The sequence below is a fragment of the Panicum virgatum genome, chromosome 1N (genome assembly GCF_016808335.1).
Source record: "Panicum virgatum strain AP13 chromosome 1N, P.virgatum_v5, whole genome shotgun sequence".
NCBI lineage: Eukaryota > Viridiplantae > Streptophyta > Magnoliopsida > Poales > Poaceae > Panicum > Panicum virgatum.
In genome coordinates this window covers 3,800,039-3,815,649 of record NC_053145.1, presented here as the reverse complement: position 1 = coordinate 3,815,649, position 15,611 = coordinate 3,800,039, and the positions used below count along the sequence as shown (strand labels likewise).

The window sequence follows — 15,611 nt, the reverse complement described above, 5'->3', positions numbered from 1 at the left end:
CATGGATAGGTCAAGCTAGCGATCTGCTCCTCAAAACTCATACCTGAAAAGATTTCCAACAGCAAGGCTGAGTATTCTAATACTCAGCAAGACTTAACTGTCAACGGGTATACTAAGCCCACCTTAGCTAGACTATGCAGGGTTTGTGAGGCTCTGATTTTTCTTTTGCTGAAAAGCAATAAAGAGTAGATCCTTACTTTCAAATTTTAGCTTTCAAGATTCTAGTAGATTAACCATTCTATGTAAGCAACTACTAATCAACCATGGTAGATCTTTAAGCAAGCATCAAGATTAATCATAGTAATGTTGCTCTTATTACTCTGTGTGGCAAAGAGATCAAGCAGTCCAAAACTGTGAGAAGCAGATGATTCGAATCGAATTTCTTAACCTGGTCAGGCAAACCTAACACACACGTTTGGAACACCATCGGGTCGTTTCCAAACAACAGTTTGCCTTTCTTTCCGGCTTGTGGATAGGAACACTCTCCCCGACTACAGGGCACCAACTTCCTCCCTGCAGCCGCAGTGTTGCGCAACATAAACATAAATAAAACCTATCTCTAAGAGAGAGTGTCAGGTATATCCACTCCCCGGTCCAATCGGTTACTAGTCTTACCGCGTACCATATTTACGGCACGTGGCTAGTACGTTCAAAAACTTAACCAGCACTACCACACACCGCGACCTTAGCAAGTTCATCAACACAGACGGGTCTCACCAAAGGTCATGATATCGAACACGACCCCGTCTGTCGTCCTTATATTGATAACAGAAAGTAAACAAACAATTCCTATAAAGCTCGCGAGTGACAGGCAATCACTCGACTTTTACCGGTCCTATAAGCTTAGCAAGTAGTCGAACTCAAGTCTAGTGTTCAGTACATAGGTTCCTAGGATCACGCATCTAGGGTTTCAATTCAAATCCTAAGAACTGTAAATGCACAAGTAAATAATAACAGTAAATGATAATAATTTGAAATATTGGTTATGTCCGGGGCTTGCCTTCTCGGAAGTTGCTAACTATTTTAGCTCTAGGCTCTTCCGAACTTTGGTCCGGGGCTTCAGTTAGTTTAGCAGTGTTCACTTGAGCTTCGAGATCACCTCCGTCAGACTCCGGGATCAGCTCGTACGTCCCGTCCGACAAAGCAGTCGTATCTATATGTAATGTAAGAACAGTATTATAAACACACACGAGCAAATCGTTTATAGAGTAGTTAAATAACAATTCTAACTACACAAGGCATCATGATCAACAGAACAAGAAAGTTATATTAACATCATAAACAAGTGGGAGTGGTTTCCTATAGCAAGCAAACTATGGTTGGCTAACAAATTAGTCACTCAGTGCACATTCAGTAATAAAATAAAAAAAATTACTTTGAATAGAAGGTAAACAGAAAAAGCTATCCTGCAAATTTCATGCTAAAACCTGTAGCCAAATATTCATAACAAAACAACCATTCAGACCACACCTAGAACAAGATTTAATTACAGTTAAACTAAAGCAAAACAGAAGCTCAAAATTTAACAGCAGGTTGAAGAAGATATGACTTAGCTACTTTGAATTTTTCATGATTTTATCTACAGAGAAATAATTATGAGAAAATAAACAAAACATACATTAAATTAGCAAGATTTATTTTTAGCTCCTGTTGTAGTAATAAACTGGGGCTCAAACTTTATTTACAAGCTAAGCTATTCAAAAAGATCACTAAGAAATATTTTAATGATTTAACATCAGAACAAACTATTTATCATAATTAAAGTCTACTAAACAAGGATTAAATCAAACAAATAGTTACACATGAGAACTGACCAGGAAATTTTTATAGAAATACTAGTGTTACAAGAACAAACCACCATAAAAGTTTCACTGCAAGACATGGCTTCAATCATCAGTTAAGAAAAAGATAAAACATCTAGTATTTATTTACCTAGTGACACAAAACCATTTATACAACAAAAACTTGCAACAAACACACACCATATTTTGATTCTACTGCAAAGAGCTACTCTCAAGGACTCCAAAACATTAAACTTTATATTTTTATGAATTTCCTATGAATTTCTATGGAATTTCGAAGTTCACTGCAAAAATTACAAAGGAGTCCTTGGTGGCACTATTCAACTGAGTCTAGGCCTATTCAAATAACCCCCAGGGGTTTTGTTTCTTTCAACCCGAGGCCCTTGGCCGGCTGGGGAAGGACAGGGGCGGCTCGGCCGGCCAAAATCCGGCAAGGGGGCTCACCGGAGTTTGGGGGAAAGTGGTGGAGAAGCACCACGGCGTCGAGAGGAACCCGTAGGTGGCTTTGGTTGGAGCTGGGATGGCCGGTGGTGGCTTGTCGGCGTGACAATGGCGGCGGCGGAGGGGGAAACTAGCGACGAGGGGGTTCCGGTGCCCAGGAAGGGCAAAGGACTGGCCGGTGAGGTTCCTTGGGTGGAGGCTAAGCTATGGCGAGGCTCAGGTGAGGAGGAGCTGCGGTGGAGCGGGGAGCTCGACGCGAGCAGAAGCGGCGGCGAGGGGTGGAACTCCGGCAAGGGTGCTCCGGCGGTTTTCCAGTCGATTAGACCGGCTTGAGAGCTTCGTGAGATGATGAGTGTTCGATTAAAGGGTTCGGCTTGGGGTACAGGAGGCGGGAGGTGGTGTCTCCACGGCGGGGCTTCGCCGGAGATGAAGCAGAGGGCGGCGGCGGCTCGGGTGAGCGAGTAGGGAGGAACAGAGAGGACGGGGTATGGGGCGCGGAATGGGAAGAGAGAGTCCCGCGGGTGCTCCTGCGCGAGAGAGAAGGGAGATTAGGCGCTCCACAGGCGCTTGCCACGCGTGGCCGGCGAGATGGAGGCGGCGCGCGCATGGTGCGCGTCGTGTCGAGCAGGGGAGGAGGGCAGCACGAGGGGAGGTGGGACCAGCGGGTTGTGGAGGTGCCACGCGACGCGAGGAAAGCGGCGGGAGGGCAGCTGGCGCGGCGGAATGGCCGGCCATGAGCGGCGGGCGACGCTGCTCTGCTCGGTAGAGAGGAGAGGGAAAAACAGGGACCAGATTATAATTATTCAAAAACCTAGGGGGCCCACTGTAAAGTCATTTTTCCCGCTAACCTAGGACTCAAATGGAAAAACGCCTAAAATGAAAATTGTAGGTTTTAAAAAGTTCTACAACTTTGCTTTCAGACCCAAGTTCAAAAGAGTTACATATTTGAAATTATTTTGAAATCCGTCAAATCTTTCAAATTCAAATAAACACAACTTTAATTTTGAAATTAACTAAGTCACCCTAAGCTTAAAAAAATTCCTTTTTACCGAGGTCTAAAGTGAAAAACAATTTATGCACTTTAACCCTTCCCAAAATTTGAAATTACTCCCGGTTTAAAACTATTTTGGTGAAAAGGACCCTGCATTTTTCAAAAATTACAAAAATACCCTTGCTATGACAAATATAGTTTAAATTTTTAAACGAACATTAACACAAAAATAATATTTTAAAAGGGTGTTTCTAGTTCCTAAAACCTGAACTGTCACTGCAGCGGCAGTAGCCGCACGCCGCAGCAGGCAGCCGCAAGCAGCCGCGGCCACACACGCAGCAGCACGCGGCACGAGGCGGCGAGAAGCAGCAACACGCGGCGCGAGCAGCAACACGCAGAGCGCGGCGAGCAGCAGTAGCAGCATGCAGCGCGTGGCGCAGGGCGGGCAGACGGACATGCGAGGGCGGCGGCAGCGCGTGACGAGGAAGGGAGCACAAGGAGGAAGAAGGTTAGGGTGGAAAAGATCCAACAGATGAGGTAATTTGCACGAATCTCAAACACTGAAAGGTGGAGAAGAAAAAATCTTGCGGAAGATATATAGGATTTCTGCTTGTTAGAGCGGAACCAATGTGGGCCCTTAGTTGGACGGAGCCGTGCCTTACTATTTGTTGGCTGGGCCTAATCCCTAGTGGGCCTCCACCGACTCAACTCTCTCCACCTCCGCCACATATTAAAAAAAAAACTCTCTCCTCCTCCCCGCACGCGAGACCGAATACACCCCCGACAGGACCCGATCTGCTCAATTCCTCCAATTCCCCAAATCCACCGCTCCGTCCAAGCGGCCAAGCCTACCCAACCTCGCCCGGCGATGGCCGCCACCGCGGCCGCCTCGGTGGCGGTGGCGGCGAATTCCGACGAGGACGACAACTACGAGGAGTACATCCCGGTGGCCAAGCGCCGGGCCATGGAGGCGGAGCGCCTCCGCCAGCTCCGCCTCTCCAAGCCGGCGCCGTCATCCGCCGCAGCCTCCTCCCTCCCGCTGCCGCCTCCCCCGCCCCTGCCGCCGGCGCCGCAGCCCTCCGCCCCCGACGCCGCCGCCAAGCCCAGCCTCCTCGTCAAGGCCACGCAGCTCAAGCGCGCGGCCCCGGAGGTGACCGCCACGGAGCAGCGCATCCAGCAGGAGAAGGAGGTGATCGACAACCTCTCCGACGGCAAGTCCCTCAGGTCCGTCCGCGAGATCGCCAAGGGCATCGTCTACAAGGATCCGATCGAGACCGGGTGGAAGCCGCCCATCCGCCTCCGCCGCATGCCGCTCGCCAAGGCCAACGAGCTCCGCCGCAAGTGGCACATCATCGTCGACGGCAACGACGTACCGCCGCCCGCGCGGGACTTCCGCGACCTCCGCCTCCCGGAGCCCATGCTCCGGAAGCTGCGCGAGAGGGGCATCGTCCAGCCCACGCCCATCCAGGTGCAGGGGCTGCCCGTGGTTCTCTCCGGGCGCGACATGATCGGCATCGCCTTCACGGGGTCGGGGAAGACTCTGGTGTTCGTGCTGCCGCTTATCATGGTGGCGCTGCAGGAGGAGATATTGATGCCGATTGTGCCTGGGGAGGGCCCGTTTGGGATGATCATCTGCCCATCGCGGGAGCTGGCCAAGCAGACCTATGATGTGATTGAGGAGTTCCTCCTTCCACTCAAGGACGCTGGGTACCCGGAGATAAGGCCTCTGCTTTGCATTGGGGGTGTGGATATGAGGACGCAGCTGGATGTGTTGAAGAAGGGCGTGCACATTGTGGTGGCAACGCCTGGCCGGCTCAAGGATTTGCTTGCCAAGAAAAAGATGAATCTCGATAACTGCAGGTGAGTATTTGATTTTGCATCAGAAAATTGTTTCGGTAGCTAACTGTTGGATATATTAATGTTAGCTGCTTAGCTGTTTGTGGATGTGAATATCTGAACAAAAAATATTCTGTTATAAGTTATAACCAGTAGTGACTGAGATTAAATTTAGCTTGGACATTCTTTTCATGAGCCCTGTGTCTGATAAGTTGAAAAAGCTACACACACACACACACACACACACACACAAAACCTGCATGCTGAGTGTGGTCATGGCAGTACAAGGCTATGGAGTGACTACTCAATTTGTTTCGTTTGGTTTACTTGTACCAGAGTATATAATGTGCCATCGCATATCATATCATGTCATGTAGGACATGGTGCATGTTGGATGCAACAAATATCTCTTGCAAAAGGAGTAGCACAAAGTAGCAAAAATTTGCACCCTATTCTAAAGAAAGGGTAGCATATGCTCTCATAGGAGCAAAAATTTGCACCCAGTCAGCATTTCTAATTTATTATTAATCCGATTTACAATAATTTATTGAAGTAAAGTGAAGTTATGTTTTCTTTTAGTAAAAATGTTACCTTGAAAATGGAGTGTTTGAAGTATTTATGTTGCAATTTTCATGTACTAGTTGTTATTGTAAAATGATGCATCTAGTTTAGCAATGATTTTTATGAAGTTTTGCAGTAACCATCTTAGTTTCTTAACCGACAGTCCGGTCACTATGACCAGATTTCAGATTTTAGCCTGAATTATTTGTCTTTAGCTAATTTGTTTCTTCCAACTGAGTAATCTAACAAGCAAATTAGGTCCCTGCTTAGTCAATTTTGCGTGTTTCAGAACTATGTTTTCAGTTCAGAGTTTGCTTGATTGAAAATAGCCAGTTTGGTTGGAGTGTATATAGCATGAACTAAGCAATCTCTCTGCATCTCTTGAGGGTTCCTACCGTTCTACCAGCATTTGCACATTGTTTCAAGTTACTTAATGTCCCTTTCGTGCTCTGTACAGGTACTTAACCTTAGATGAAGCAGATAGGCTGGTTGATTTGGGATTTGAGGATGACATCAAGGAGGTTTTTGACCATTTCAAGTATCAAAGGCAGACCCTTCTTTTTTCTGCTACTATGCCCCAGAAGATTCAAAATTTTGCGAAGAATGCCCTTGTGAAACCAGTTACTGTCAATGTGGGGAGAGCTGGAGCAGCAAATCTTGATGTCATTCAAGAAGTCGAGTATGTCAAGGAAGATGCCAGAATTATATACCTCCTTGAATGCCTCCAAAAGACTCCACCGCCTGTTCTCATCTTCTGTGAAAACAAGGCTGATGTCGACTACATCCATGAGTACCTTCTTCTAAAGGGAGTGGAGGCTGTTGCGATCCATGGAGGAAAAGATCAAGAGGAAAGACAGAATGCAATTGACTCCTTCAAGTCTGGGAAGAAGGATGTTCTGGTGGCTACTGATGTTGCATCAAAGGGTCTTGATTTCCCTGACATCCAGCATGTCATCAACTACGACATGCCTGCTGAAATAGAGAACTATGTCCACCGAATCGGTCGAACAGGTCGATGTGGTAAGACTGGCATAGCAACTACCTTCATCAACAAGAACCAAACCGAGACCACGCTTCTCGATCTCAAGCACCTGCTGAAGGAGGCAAAGCAGAGGATTCCACCGGTGTTGGCAGAGCTCAATGACCCATTGGAGGATGAGGAAATAATTGCCAAGGAGAGTGGTGTCAAGGGATGTGCATATTGTGGTGGGCTTGGTCATCGTGTTGGTGACTGTCCGAAGCTTGAGCACCAGAAGTCCATGGCAATTGCAGGCTCGAGGAAAGACTACTTTGGTGGCGGGGGCTACAGAGGAGAAATATGATTGCTCTAGGTTGGTGCTTGTGTATGGTACTTAGAAGCTAAGATGTGGCAACTCGAGCTCAATCATGTTATCCTTATGACCATATAAAGCTAGCCGAGGCACCTGCCTCATCATTGAGGGAAGACAGTTTGCACGACCAAATTTACGATATGCTGGATATCATGCTGCTTGCTAGGCAGGATAAGCTTGTAGAAGAAGATAACCCTCTTGTAAAATGTAACTGGAAGAGAACTGTTTTGTGGCATATGTTTCTTAAAGTAATTTCTTTATATGCACCAGTTTAACCTCTTTCCGTGAGCCAATACATTTGGTATGTTCCATGTCTAATGTGTGTGATCTTTTAATTAATCTTTGTCCTCTCCTTTTCTTTTACCTATAAAAAATCATACTGGTAGCGGTGGGCCTCTTTGATATATGTTGTTCTGATCTCGACTGTGTGTTGTGCTGGTGAAGTGTGGACTGATGAACAGGAAGAGGAAGGAGCCGCCAAGGCCCAAGCGCATGAACCCCGGTTGATGTAAGCTGAGCTTTTACTGTTAAGTGGTTCAGGACGCGTGACACATGGATGATGGTTTCCTTCCAAACTGGCTTTGGTGTTTACACTGTGAAGCCAGTATAGATTATGTTCAATGCTCCCTTTCTCTTCGAACTTTGTAATCTCAAAATCTTTTTAGCGGTATAGTGGAGTACTGGGCGTATATACCGTACAATTACACCGTACCGCATGAGCTGATGTGCTCCTTCGTGCTTGATGGGTACTGTGCAGCCGTGCTTTTGGAGTAGTATTGTGCAGCCGTGCTTGATGGGTACTGTGCAGCGGTGCTTGATGGGTACTGTGCAGCGGTATAGTGGAGTACTGGCTTGTATACCGTACAATTACACCGTACTGCATGAGCTGGTGGCAGGCACTGTGCCATAGTACTCATTTTCCTACTGTGATGCACAGGCCCTTGGAGTAGGCAGTGTTCATTTGTGTAACCCCTGCGGTGTTAAACTAGAGCAAGCACTGTATGGTACATGGAAGTTAGAATTCCTAATGGCATCCAATAATTCAGCTCTGAATTCTGTTCTGATTGCGTTTTCTTGTCTGATGCTTGCTAATGCCTATGCATCCTCTGTAGCTTCAGTTGTTGTTGGAGCAGATCAGATGCTTCCTCGTACAGAAACATGTATGTTTCAAGGAACTGCCTCAGAGACTCTACAAGCGGATTACATGCTCACCAATCCAGGTCGATTTGGTATCAGATAGACCCGGAGGTGCCTGCTTGTAGGCTACAGTAGTGCTAGGTTTGCACATCGGGGCGTCCGGCCATGGAATGCTTGCTGGGGGAAATGTTCAATCAAAGGGTTCAGAAACATGTTTTGAGGGAGTAGTGCTCCTGTCCTGCAGCTACATCTACATGTCACCTCTCTCATGTCTCAAGCAGCAGCAGCGATGAGAGTAGTAGTACTTGGAGACACTTTTCCCAGGCTTTGCGTCTCGGGCACACTGGCCGACCCGTCAACCTCCGGAGTTCATCGCAACCGGACAAGGGCTCTGATGCATGATGACACAAGATGCGAAGGGGATGAATTCAGAACGACAGCATGCATGCCATTGGGCATTGGCATTGGGCATAAACGTCTTCAAGTTCTCGCAAGCAAAGCAAGCAGCCTCTTTGAGCTTGGGCAGCAAATCTGAATCAACTGAATTTTGCAGGAATCCCATGGAAATATGAAACAGCTCTTTGTGCTTGGGCAGCAAATCTTTGTCCTGTGGAATGGACTGCCCTCTAGCGAGTAGCGAGTAGCTAGTGTGACTAGAGGCCTGCACGGCGCGGACATGCAGCACATCCGCCCCAAGCTGACTGGACTAGGAGTACATTGAATGGAGAGGAAGCATACGTTATCAAGCAGGTGATGGCAGCAACAGTGGTGGCAACGTGACGGAACCGAAAGCCCTAGCTCTGTAGGGGTCTTTTGAGGAACAGCTGCTACTGCTAGTGTAGTGTAGAGGAGAGCACCACCTCTTCTCTTCCGGTTACAACGAAGAAGGATTCAGTTGCTACCGACCACTCTGTAGTTCATCGGTCTAGAATCCATGTGTTCCGAGTTCTTATCAGACAGACCCTTACAGTTGGGGTTCCAAACATGCTTAGCATACCAGTTCCACTGATGAGCAACAAGTGAAGCCATGCAGAGAAACAAGTGAACTGGAACTGAAATGCCCTTGCCATTTCAAGCTACCACGCTAGGCTCAAGGTCGGCCTCTCTGTCCGCTCTCTGCTCCTTCCTAGTCCCCTCAATGTTGGCTGTGCTTAGATCGGTAAAATAATGGTAAAAAAGTCATATCGGACACTATAATACATTGTAGCACTTTTCGTTTGTTTGTGATAATTATTGTCCTATCATGATCTAACTAGTCTCAAAAGATTCGTCTCGTCGTGTATATCAAAACTATTCAATTAGTTTTTTTATTTACCTACATTTAATATTTTATGCATGAGGTAAAGATTTGATGTGATAAATAAATAGTGAAGTTTGGAGACAGAAATTTTGGAACTAAACACAGCCGTTCTCTGCCGCAACAGGAGGATTGATGGCTCATCAATGCGGTTTAGTGGCAGAGGAATGGGGCTCTGCTGCAGCTTTTTTCATCGGTTTTATGTCCAAGGGGGGACTTGGGTGGTAGTGGTGCTATGCCCTCTTTTGACCTCCCCTTCTCGCATAAAGATCGCCTTTGTTCAGGAAAATCAAGTTATGAACTCGTGCAGTACTAGGAAATATTTACAGTGTGGCAGTACTAGAAAATCAAGTTATAAAGAGGTTTGCAGGATTTCTGACAAATTTGTAGTATGATTGGTCATGTCAAAAGTGAACTACAGCCTATATTGCGCCTTGTTTAGATGCAAAATTCAAAATTCTAAAACTATCACATCGAATGAAAATTTTATATGTATGGAGTATTAAATTTAGGTGAAATAAAAAATTAATTACATAGTTTGCTTGTAAATTGCGAGACGAATCTAATGAGTCTAATTAAACTATGATTAGGCATTAAATTGCTACATTAATTGCTACAGTAAACATATGCTAATGACAGATGCCTATATTTAATACTTCAAATATGAAAAGATTCTCTTTCAAAAACTTTACAAGTGCATCTAAACAAGGGCTTGATGTGTTTTGATTGCCATCACACCATCAGTCATCACACTCTCAATCAGAAATTTTGGTGAATGCATTCTGAATCTAATAGCTTCAGCAGGAAAATTTTCAGACGGAGAAAATTCAGAGACAAGCTGATTGTTCGGCTGGCTGGCTGGCTGGATGGCTGGCTGATTTCGCGTGAGAGAAAAATACTGTTGGCTGGCTGGTTGGCTGGATGGCTGACTGATTTTGCGTGAGAGAAAAATACTGTTGTGGCTGGCTGAATCCGGCTGAATCCGCCAGCCGAACAAGGCGAAGGAGAGGGAGAGAGAACCAGCAAGCTACACTAGTATATAAATTCTCTATATGCCATTGAAAAATATAACTCATCATTTGTGTGTCTCTGAATGGTATATAGGGGATTTTTTTTGTCTATGATATATGGGGCTAATGACATATAAAAGATGAGTATAATTTCCAATGGCATAAAGGCTATATATTTTGTCATCAGAAACTGCTTACCTCCTTCCAGCCCTCGCCCCTGCCTGAATCTCCACACTTGGCAGCAGCACTCGCAGCAGCTGCTACTCCTACTCTGGCTCTGCGCCACTGTGACGACGCTGCACTGGTGCCAGTGCGCGGCGGCCACCACCACTCTACTAGCATATCCCTCTCCCCCGCTCACGTAGGCTCCACTCCGCCACCCGGCGCACGCCGCCGCGGCGCTCTGGGACTCAGTCAGGCGCGCGTCATGAGGAGGCGACGGTGGGCGCCGCTCGCCGCCGCCGCCGCCGCCGCCGCGTGCCTCGTCGCGCTCGTGGCGCTCCTGGCCGCCGTCCACGCCGCTCCAGGCGCCGGCGCGCCAGTGCCAGCGGCGCGTCGCTCGGGGACGAGCGGCGGCGGCGGGCGTGTCTCCACGACGGTCGCCTTCGACGCCGCCAGAGTCGCGCGGTGCAAGAAGCAGGGGAAGAAGTGGAAGAAGAGAGCTGGCGCCGCCTGCGCGGGGTTGCTCGGCGGCGGCGGCGACGACAAGCGGGTCGTGCCGACCGGCGCCAACCCCCTGCACAACAGATGACAGGATCGCGAGAGTGCTTTTGCAGCGAAGTAACCGGGGTCCCTCCCGCTCGCTGACTCCCTCCCATTCGTGATTCGTCCATGCCATGGCGATGGCGGCGGCCAAGAAGAAACGGAGAAGAGGCAGGCTTCATCTTCATGGCCCGTGATCTCGGTAGGACTGGCCTCTTAATGGAAAACGTGCTCAGGCACAGTCGTGAAAAAAAGATCTCGGTAGGACTGGTAGTGTAGTCATCAGTTGCTAATAGCCGTATAGTAATCGTTCTTGGACCAAGGTCCTCTCCATGTTCAGGATCATAAATTAGTTCCTGATCAACTGAAGTGATGGATGTAAGCACGGTTTGGAACGCTGGAATTTCGTGGGATTTCCACGGAAATTGCAGGACTCCCTGTGAAATTCCAGCGTTCCGGACTGTGGAATCGTCTGCCTCCTCTGAATCACAGAGTGGGGACAGCTTCTGATCTGCCTTTTGTAAAAGCTTGGTGCCTTTCTTGATTTTGTTCCATCCCAGCGACGGGAATCTTCTGGCTCATCAGACTCTTCCTCGTACCATCTCTCGTGTAGCCTTTCTGGTGGTGTTTGCTCTGATCCGTGATTCCCCAGGAGGAAACGAGAAACGTTCCTTTCCTCATGAGTCATGAGTTGGAATAATGAGACGATCCATCTGTCTGTCTAAAAGTTTCAGAACATTTGTTTTTTTTTTGTATATACAGAGAAGAACGAATATACTAATTTCTGAAACGAACAAGGAAATGTGTGCTATCTGTTCTTCCATGGGTGCTGATTTGCAGGTTTTGCAGGGTCCAAATCCAGGTTCAGACGTTCACTGATGCCCAGAAAGTAGTAACTGTCGCCATGGAAAAGGTAGCTTGTACATTTCAACGTAATAGTATAGCATGCAGTAACATAACCTTTTATGTTCTTCGCGGTCGATTGATATCACTAATCATATAATTATGATGGTTTATTACTGTATTTAGGCATTGAAACCCAGCCCAAAAATCCAAACTAAAAGAAGTAGAGAAACACACACCTAGCAAGAGATAGAAAAGGAACATGCATTACAAAAAGAAACTGATGAACATAAACAAATTTCAAAAGTATAAATTGTATTGTATCATATATGGACGTGTTCCATCGAAACATGTAGTATTTGTCAGTGATAAGAACCTCATCAAACCCTACTCCATCTGTTCTTAAATATATAACATCATTGACTTTTTTTTATTCGTTTGACTATTCGTCTTTTCTACAAATATTTATGCAAATAGCCAAATCTTCAAGTTAGATTAAAGAGATTCTTGATAATAGACGTAAAGATACTCATTTCACTTCATTTAACTAACTGATTAATTAAATAATGTCGATCAAAGTTGAAGAAAAAAAGTCAACGATGTCTTATAAAAAAGAACGGAGGGAGTACTTTTCAACGAATTAAAGTTCGGGCAGTGTGGTAATTACGTGATTAATTAGTAGTATAATTAACCTCGTGCATGTATCTAACTGATGTAGTAGTATCTATCTACAAGAGAAAAGGGAAAGGAAATTCTGCCGTGGACTCCTCGGGTCATCAGTTACTGCAACTATTCCCGTCATGCCATCTCGCCGGCGGCGACCTGGTGCTTGTCGCAGCAGGAGGCGCAGACGGCGAGCCTGGCGGACGCCCCCCGGAGGCCGGCGAGGTCCCGGCGGAGGCGCGCGTTCTCGTCGGTGAGGCGGTCGCACCAGCGGCGGAGGAGCTCGCAGTCGACCTCCGTCTGCTTGAGCTTGGTGCGAGCTCGCCGGTTCTGGAACCACACCTCCACCTGCCGCGCGCTGAGCTCCACCCGCCGCGCCAGCTCCTGCTTCTCGCCCTGATTCGATCGACACCAGAGAAAAAATTCGAGCTCTGATCAGATTCAAAATTCGAAACCCAACAGACGGATCGAAACCAGACGGGAATTTAATTTGGATACGGAGAATTATCGCAAGAGATCGAAGCCATGGATTTCTTGATCAGAGCGAGCGTGTCGACATGGACGTACATGAGAGAGGATGTTGTGGGCGCGGAAGCTGTCCTCCAGCATGGCGGCCTGCGCGGCGGTGAGCCGGAGCTTCTTCCTCCCGGCGCCGCCGCCGCCGCCGCTCGTCAGGCTCCGGCGGTCGCCGTCATCATCATCCGCGTCCTGGACCTTCCTCGCCTTCTTGTTCTGCTGCCTACTGGCCGCCGCCGCAGCCGCGGTGCCGCTACCGGTGCGATCCCTCCTCTTCCTGCCAGCCGGCGCCGCCGTGGGCTGCTCCCGGTGACGTTCTCCAGCAGGGCCGCCGTCGTCCTGCAGCGACAGCACCTCGCCGAACAGCTGCACCGTCCGCGGCCGGGCCGTCCTCCTTCCTCCGCCGCCGATGCCCAGGGACAGGTGCGCGCCGAACTCCTCGGCGGAGACGGAGTGGTGGTGCTCCTCCGGGCTGCCGGCCGTGGTGAGGCTGGACATGGCGCCGGGTCGAGAAGCCGCGGCTGGTGCACTGCAGCGTGCCAGTGGCTCGTCCTGGCTGGCCGGCTTTATATAGGCGTGGCGGTGGCAGGGGGCAAAGCAAGCCGGCGGCCCCCAACCTGACGGCCGGACACGGTCGTCGTGTGGGGCGGGGGGTTAATTAGCAATGCGAGCAGGAGGCCAATTAACTAGGCTAATCAATGGGGACCCTGCTAATTACTCCACGTTGATGCGTGCCTGACCGGCTGATTATATTAATTAATCAGGAGGAGCATGCAGGAAACAGCTGCTGCTGTCGCTGCCAAGTGTACAATCAAGTCGGTTTCGTCTTGCGTTGGGTATACAAGTTTGGTCGTCCAGATCAGATGAGATCAGGTGCGTTGGGTACTTAATTTGGTAGTATAGTAGTAACGCCGCTGGCCTGGTGTTGGGAAACCGACGGCAATTTAATTACGAGTAAAAATACTGGGTTTTCACTTGATGCAGGTAATGAAAATGTTGTGATTACTACAATTACTGTTGCTCAATTCTCTGACCATTAAAATAATGGCCCCTTGAAATCTCGAATTTTATGTTCGTACTGAACTCTATAAAAGAATGATACGGGTAGTAGGCTTGCTTTTAAAAGAATTTGCAGAATATCTATTTCAATTCTAGTAGTACTAGATTTCGCAACATGTGCATGTTTTTGCTGCACCGAGTGGACACCGAATCGTCAGGGCAAACGTATAGGACAAGGCGACAAGGGGTAATTAAGGTGGCGGTGATTGCTTGGTTGAAACGCCACCAGCTGTGGTAGCAACAAATGATATCTGGAGCGAGCGATTGACTTTGACCATCCGGCTGTGGAAGTCATGCCTGCTACGGCTAAGAATCTAGATGGATTAGTAGTACGTATACATCCAGTACTGTTCACACGTACCGCGCGTACATTGTTGACAAAACGGGCGCGTACGTGTGCAACGGCGTCTCCGATGCATGCATGCTCTAACTTATATATCGTTTCAACTTTACTAGTAGATATGTAATTTTTACTATATATATATATATATATATATATATATATATAACAACGAAGCAAGTATATATACAACTTACTTATGATGAGTCAAGATATATATCTATATTATCTCTCACACGTGTACAAACCGCACGTACTAGTACTGTGTATGTATATATAATTATTGTACATATATACGTGGCAGCAACAATTGTAGTCTGGCATATATACAATGTGCAAAGTATCGATCTCTAGGATGCCGTGGCACCCACGCCGGCCGTCGAGTCCTTTGCACGACGTGACCTCAGTCACACGTGCGGGAAACTGTCGCGCACGGCCCAACGGCGTCAACGTCCGCCAGCGCCCGCCGTTTGTTCGTTCCCGCTGACGCGACCAAGCAGCCAAAACACCTATAGCTAGCGGTTCGATCGGAGGTACTGCATAGTATAGGACGACGACGTATGCCGTCATGATTTGATACATGTCTATTAGTTTGTCAATGCTTTTTTGCACGTTTTGAATTGTATATCGTTTTGACAAATCTAGATACATAATTGTAAATTATTTTAAATTATTTTACCATGTATCTGGACATAATATTTGTCTAGATAAATAGTAAAAATTATATATTTAAATTTACCAAAACAACCTACAATAAAAAGCTGGTAAATAAACTTGAGCTGCATAGGAGAGAGCTTATCGTCTATCGTCATACCAAGACACTAGTCAAGGGACACCTGAGATGCAGCGGTACTTAATTATATTAGCACCATCTACCAACTTACTTTCCCTGAGATGTATCTCTGTGAGCACCTATATATGATGTTGGAGTAATGGGCTTGGCCCATTTATTCTAAAGCAATAAAAGAATTTAAAGCCCACTATTAATGCTAGGGAATCAATGTTTAATTCCGTACCGGGAATTGAGGAGGATCTCAACCGACTTAAAAGGTGGACTTCTTGTACACCACTTGTGAAGCCGG

The 15,611-nt window shown here is 47.3% G+C and overlaps 2 protein-coding genes across 2 annotated transcripts; one reads left to right on the top strand and one right to left on the bottom strand.

The window, feature by feature from the left end:
- Nucleotides 1-3,938: 3,938 nt before the first annotated feature.
- On the top strand, nucleotides 3,939-7,280 carry LOC120654655 (DEAD-box ATP-dependent RNA helicase 35A-like). The gene is made up of 2 exons (XM_039932269.1): nucleotides 3,939-5,094; nucleotides 6,089-7,280. Exons 1-2 carry the CDS (start codon nucleotides 4,103-4,105, stop codon nucleotides 6,951-6,953), a joined length of 1,857 nt encoding a protein of 618 aa, XP_039788203.1. The 5' UTR covers nucleotides 3,939-4,102; the 3' UTR covers nucleotides 6,954-7,280.
- Nucleotides 7,281-12,175: 4,895 nt separating this feature from the next.
- Nucleotides 12,176-13,652, bottom strand: LOC120653905 (putative homeobox-leucine zipper protein HOX26). Its single transcript, XM_039931576.1, has 2 exons — nucleotides 13,182-13,652; nucleotides 12,176-13,010 (listed from the first exon to the last, which is right to left on the bottom strand). Exons 1-2 carry the CDS (start codon nucleotides 13,626-13,628, stop codon nucleotides 12,750-12,752), a joined length of 708 nt encoding a protein of 235 aa, XP_039787510.1. The 5' UTR covers nucleotides 13,629-13,652; the 3' UTR covers nucleotides 12,176-12,749.
- Between the last annotated feature and the right edge of the window lie 1,959 nt (nucleotides 13,653-15,611).

Excerpts from the sequence above, each read along its gene's own strand:
- LOC120654655 (XM_039932269.1), top strand. The coding sequence starts at position 4,103 with ATGGCCGCCACCGCGGCCGCCTCGGTGGCGGTGGCGGCGAATTCCGAC. Across the intron at positions 5,095-6,088 it reads ATGAATCTCGATAACTGCAG|GTACTTAACCTTAGATGAAG; the intron begins GTGAGTATTTGA and ends TGCTCTGTACAG.
- LOC120653905 (XM_039931576.1), bottom strand. The coding sequence starts at position 13,628 with ATGTCCAGCCTCACCACGGCCGGCAGCCCGGAGGAGCACCACCACTCC. Across the intron at positions 13,011-13,181 it reads CCCACAACATCCTCTCTCAT|GGCGAGAAGCAGGAGCTGGC; the intron begins GTACGTCCATGT and ends CGATCGAATCAG.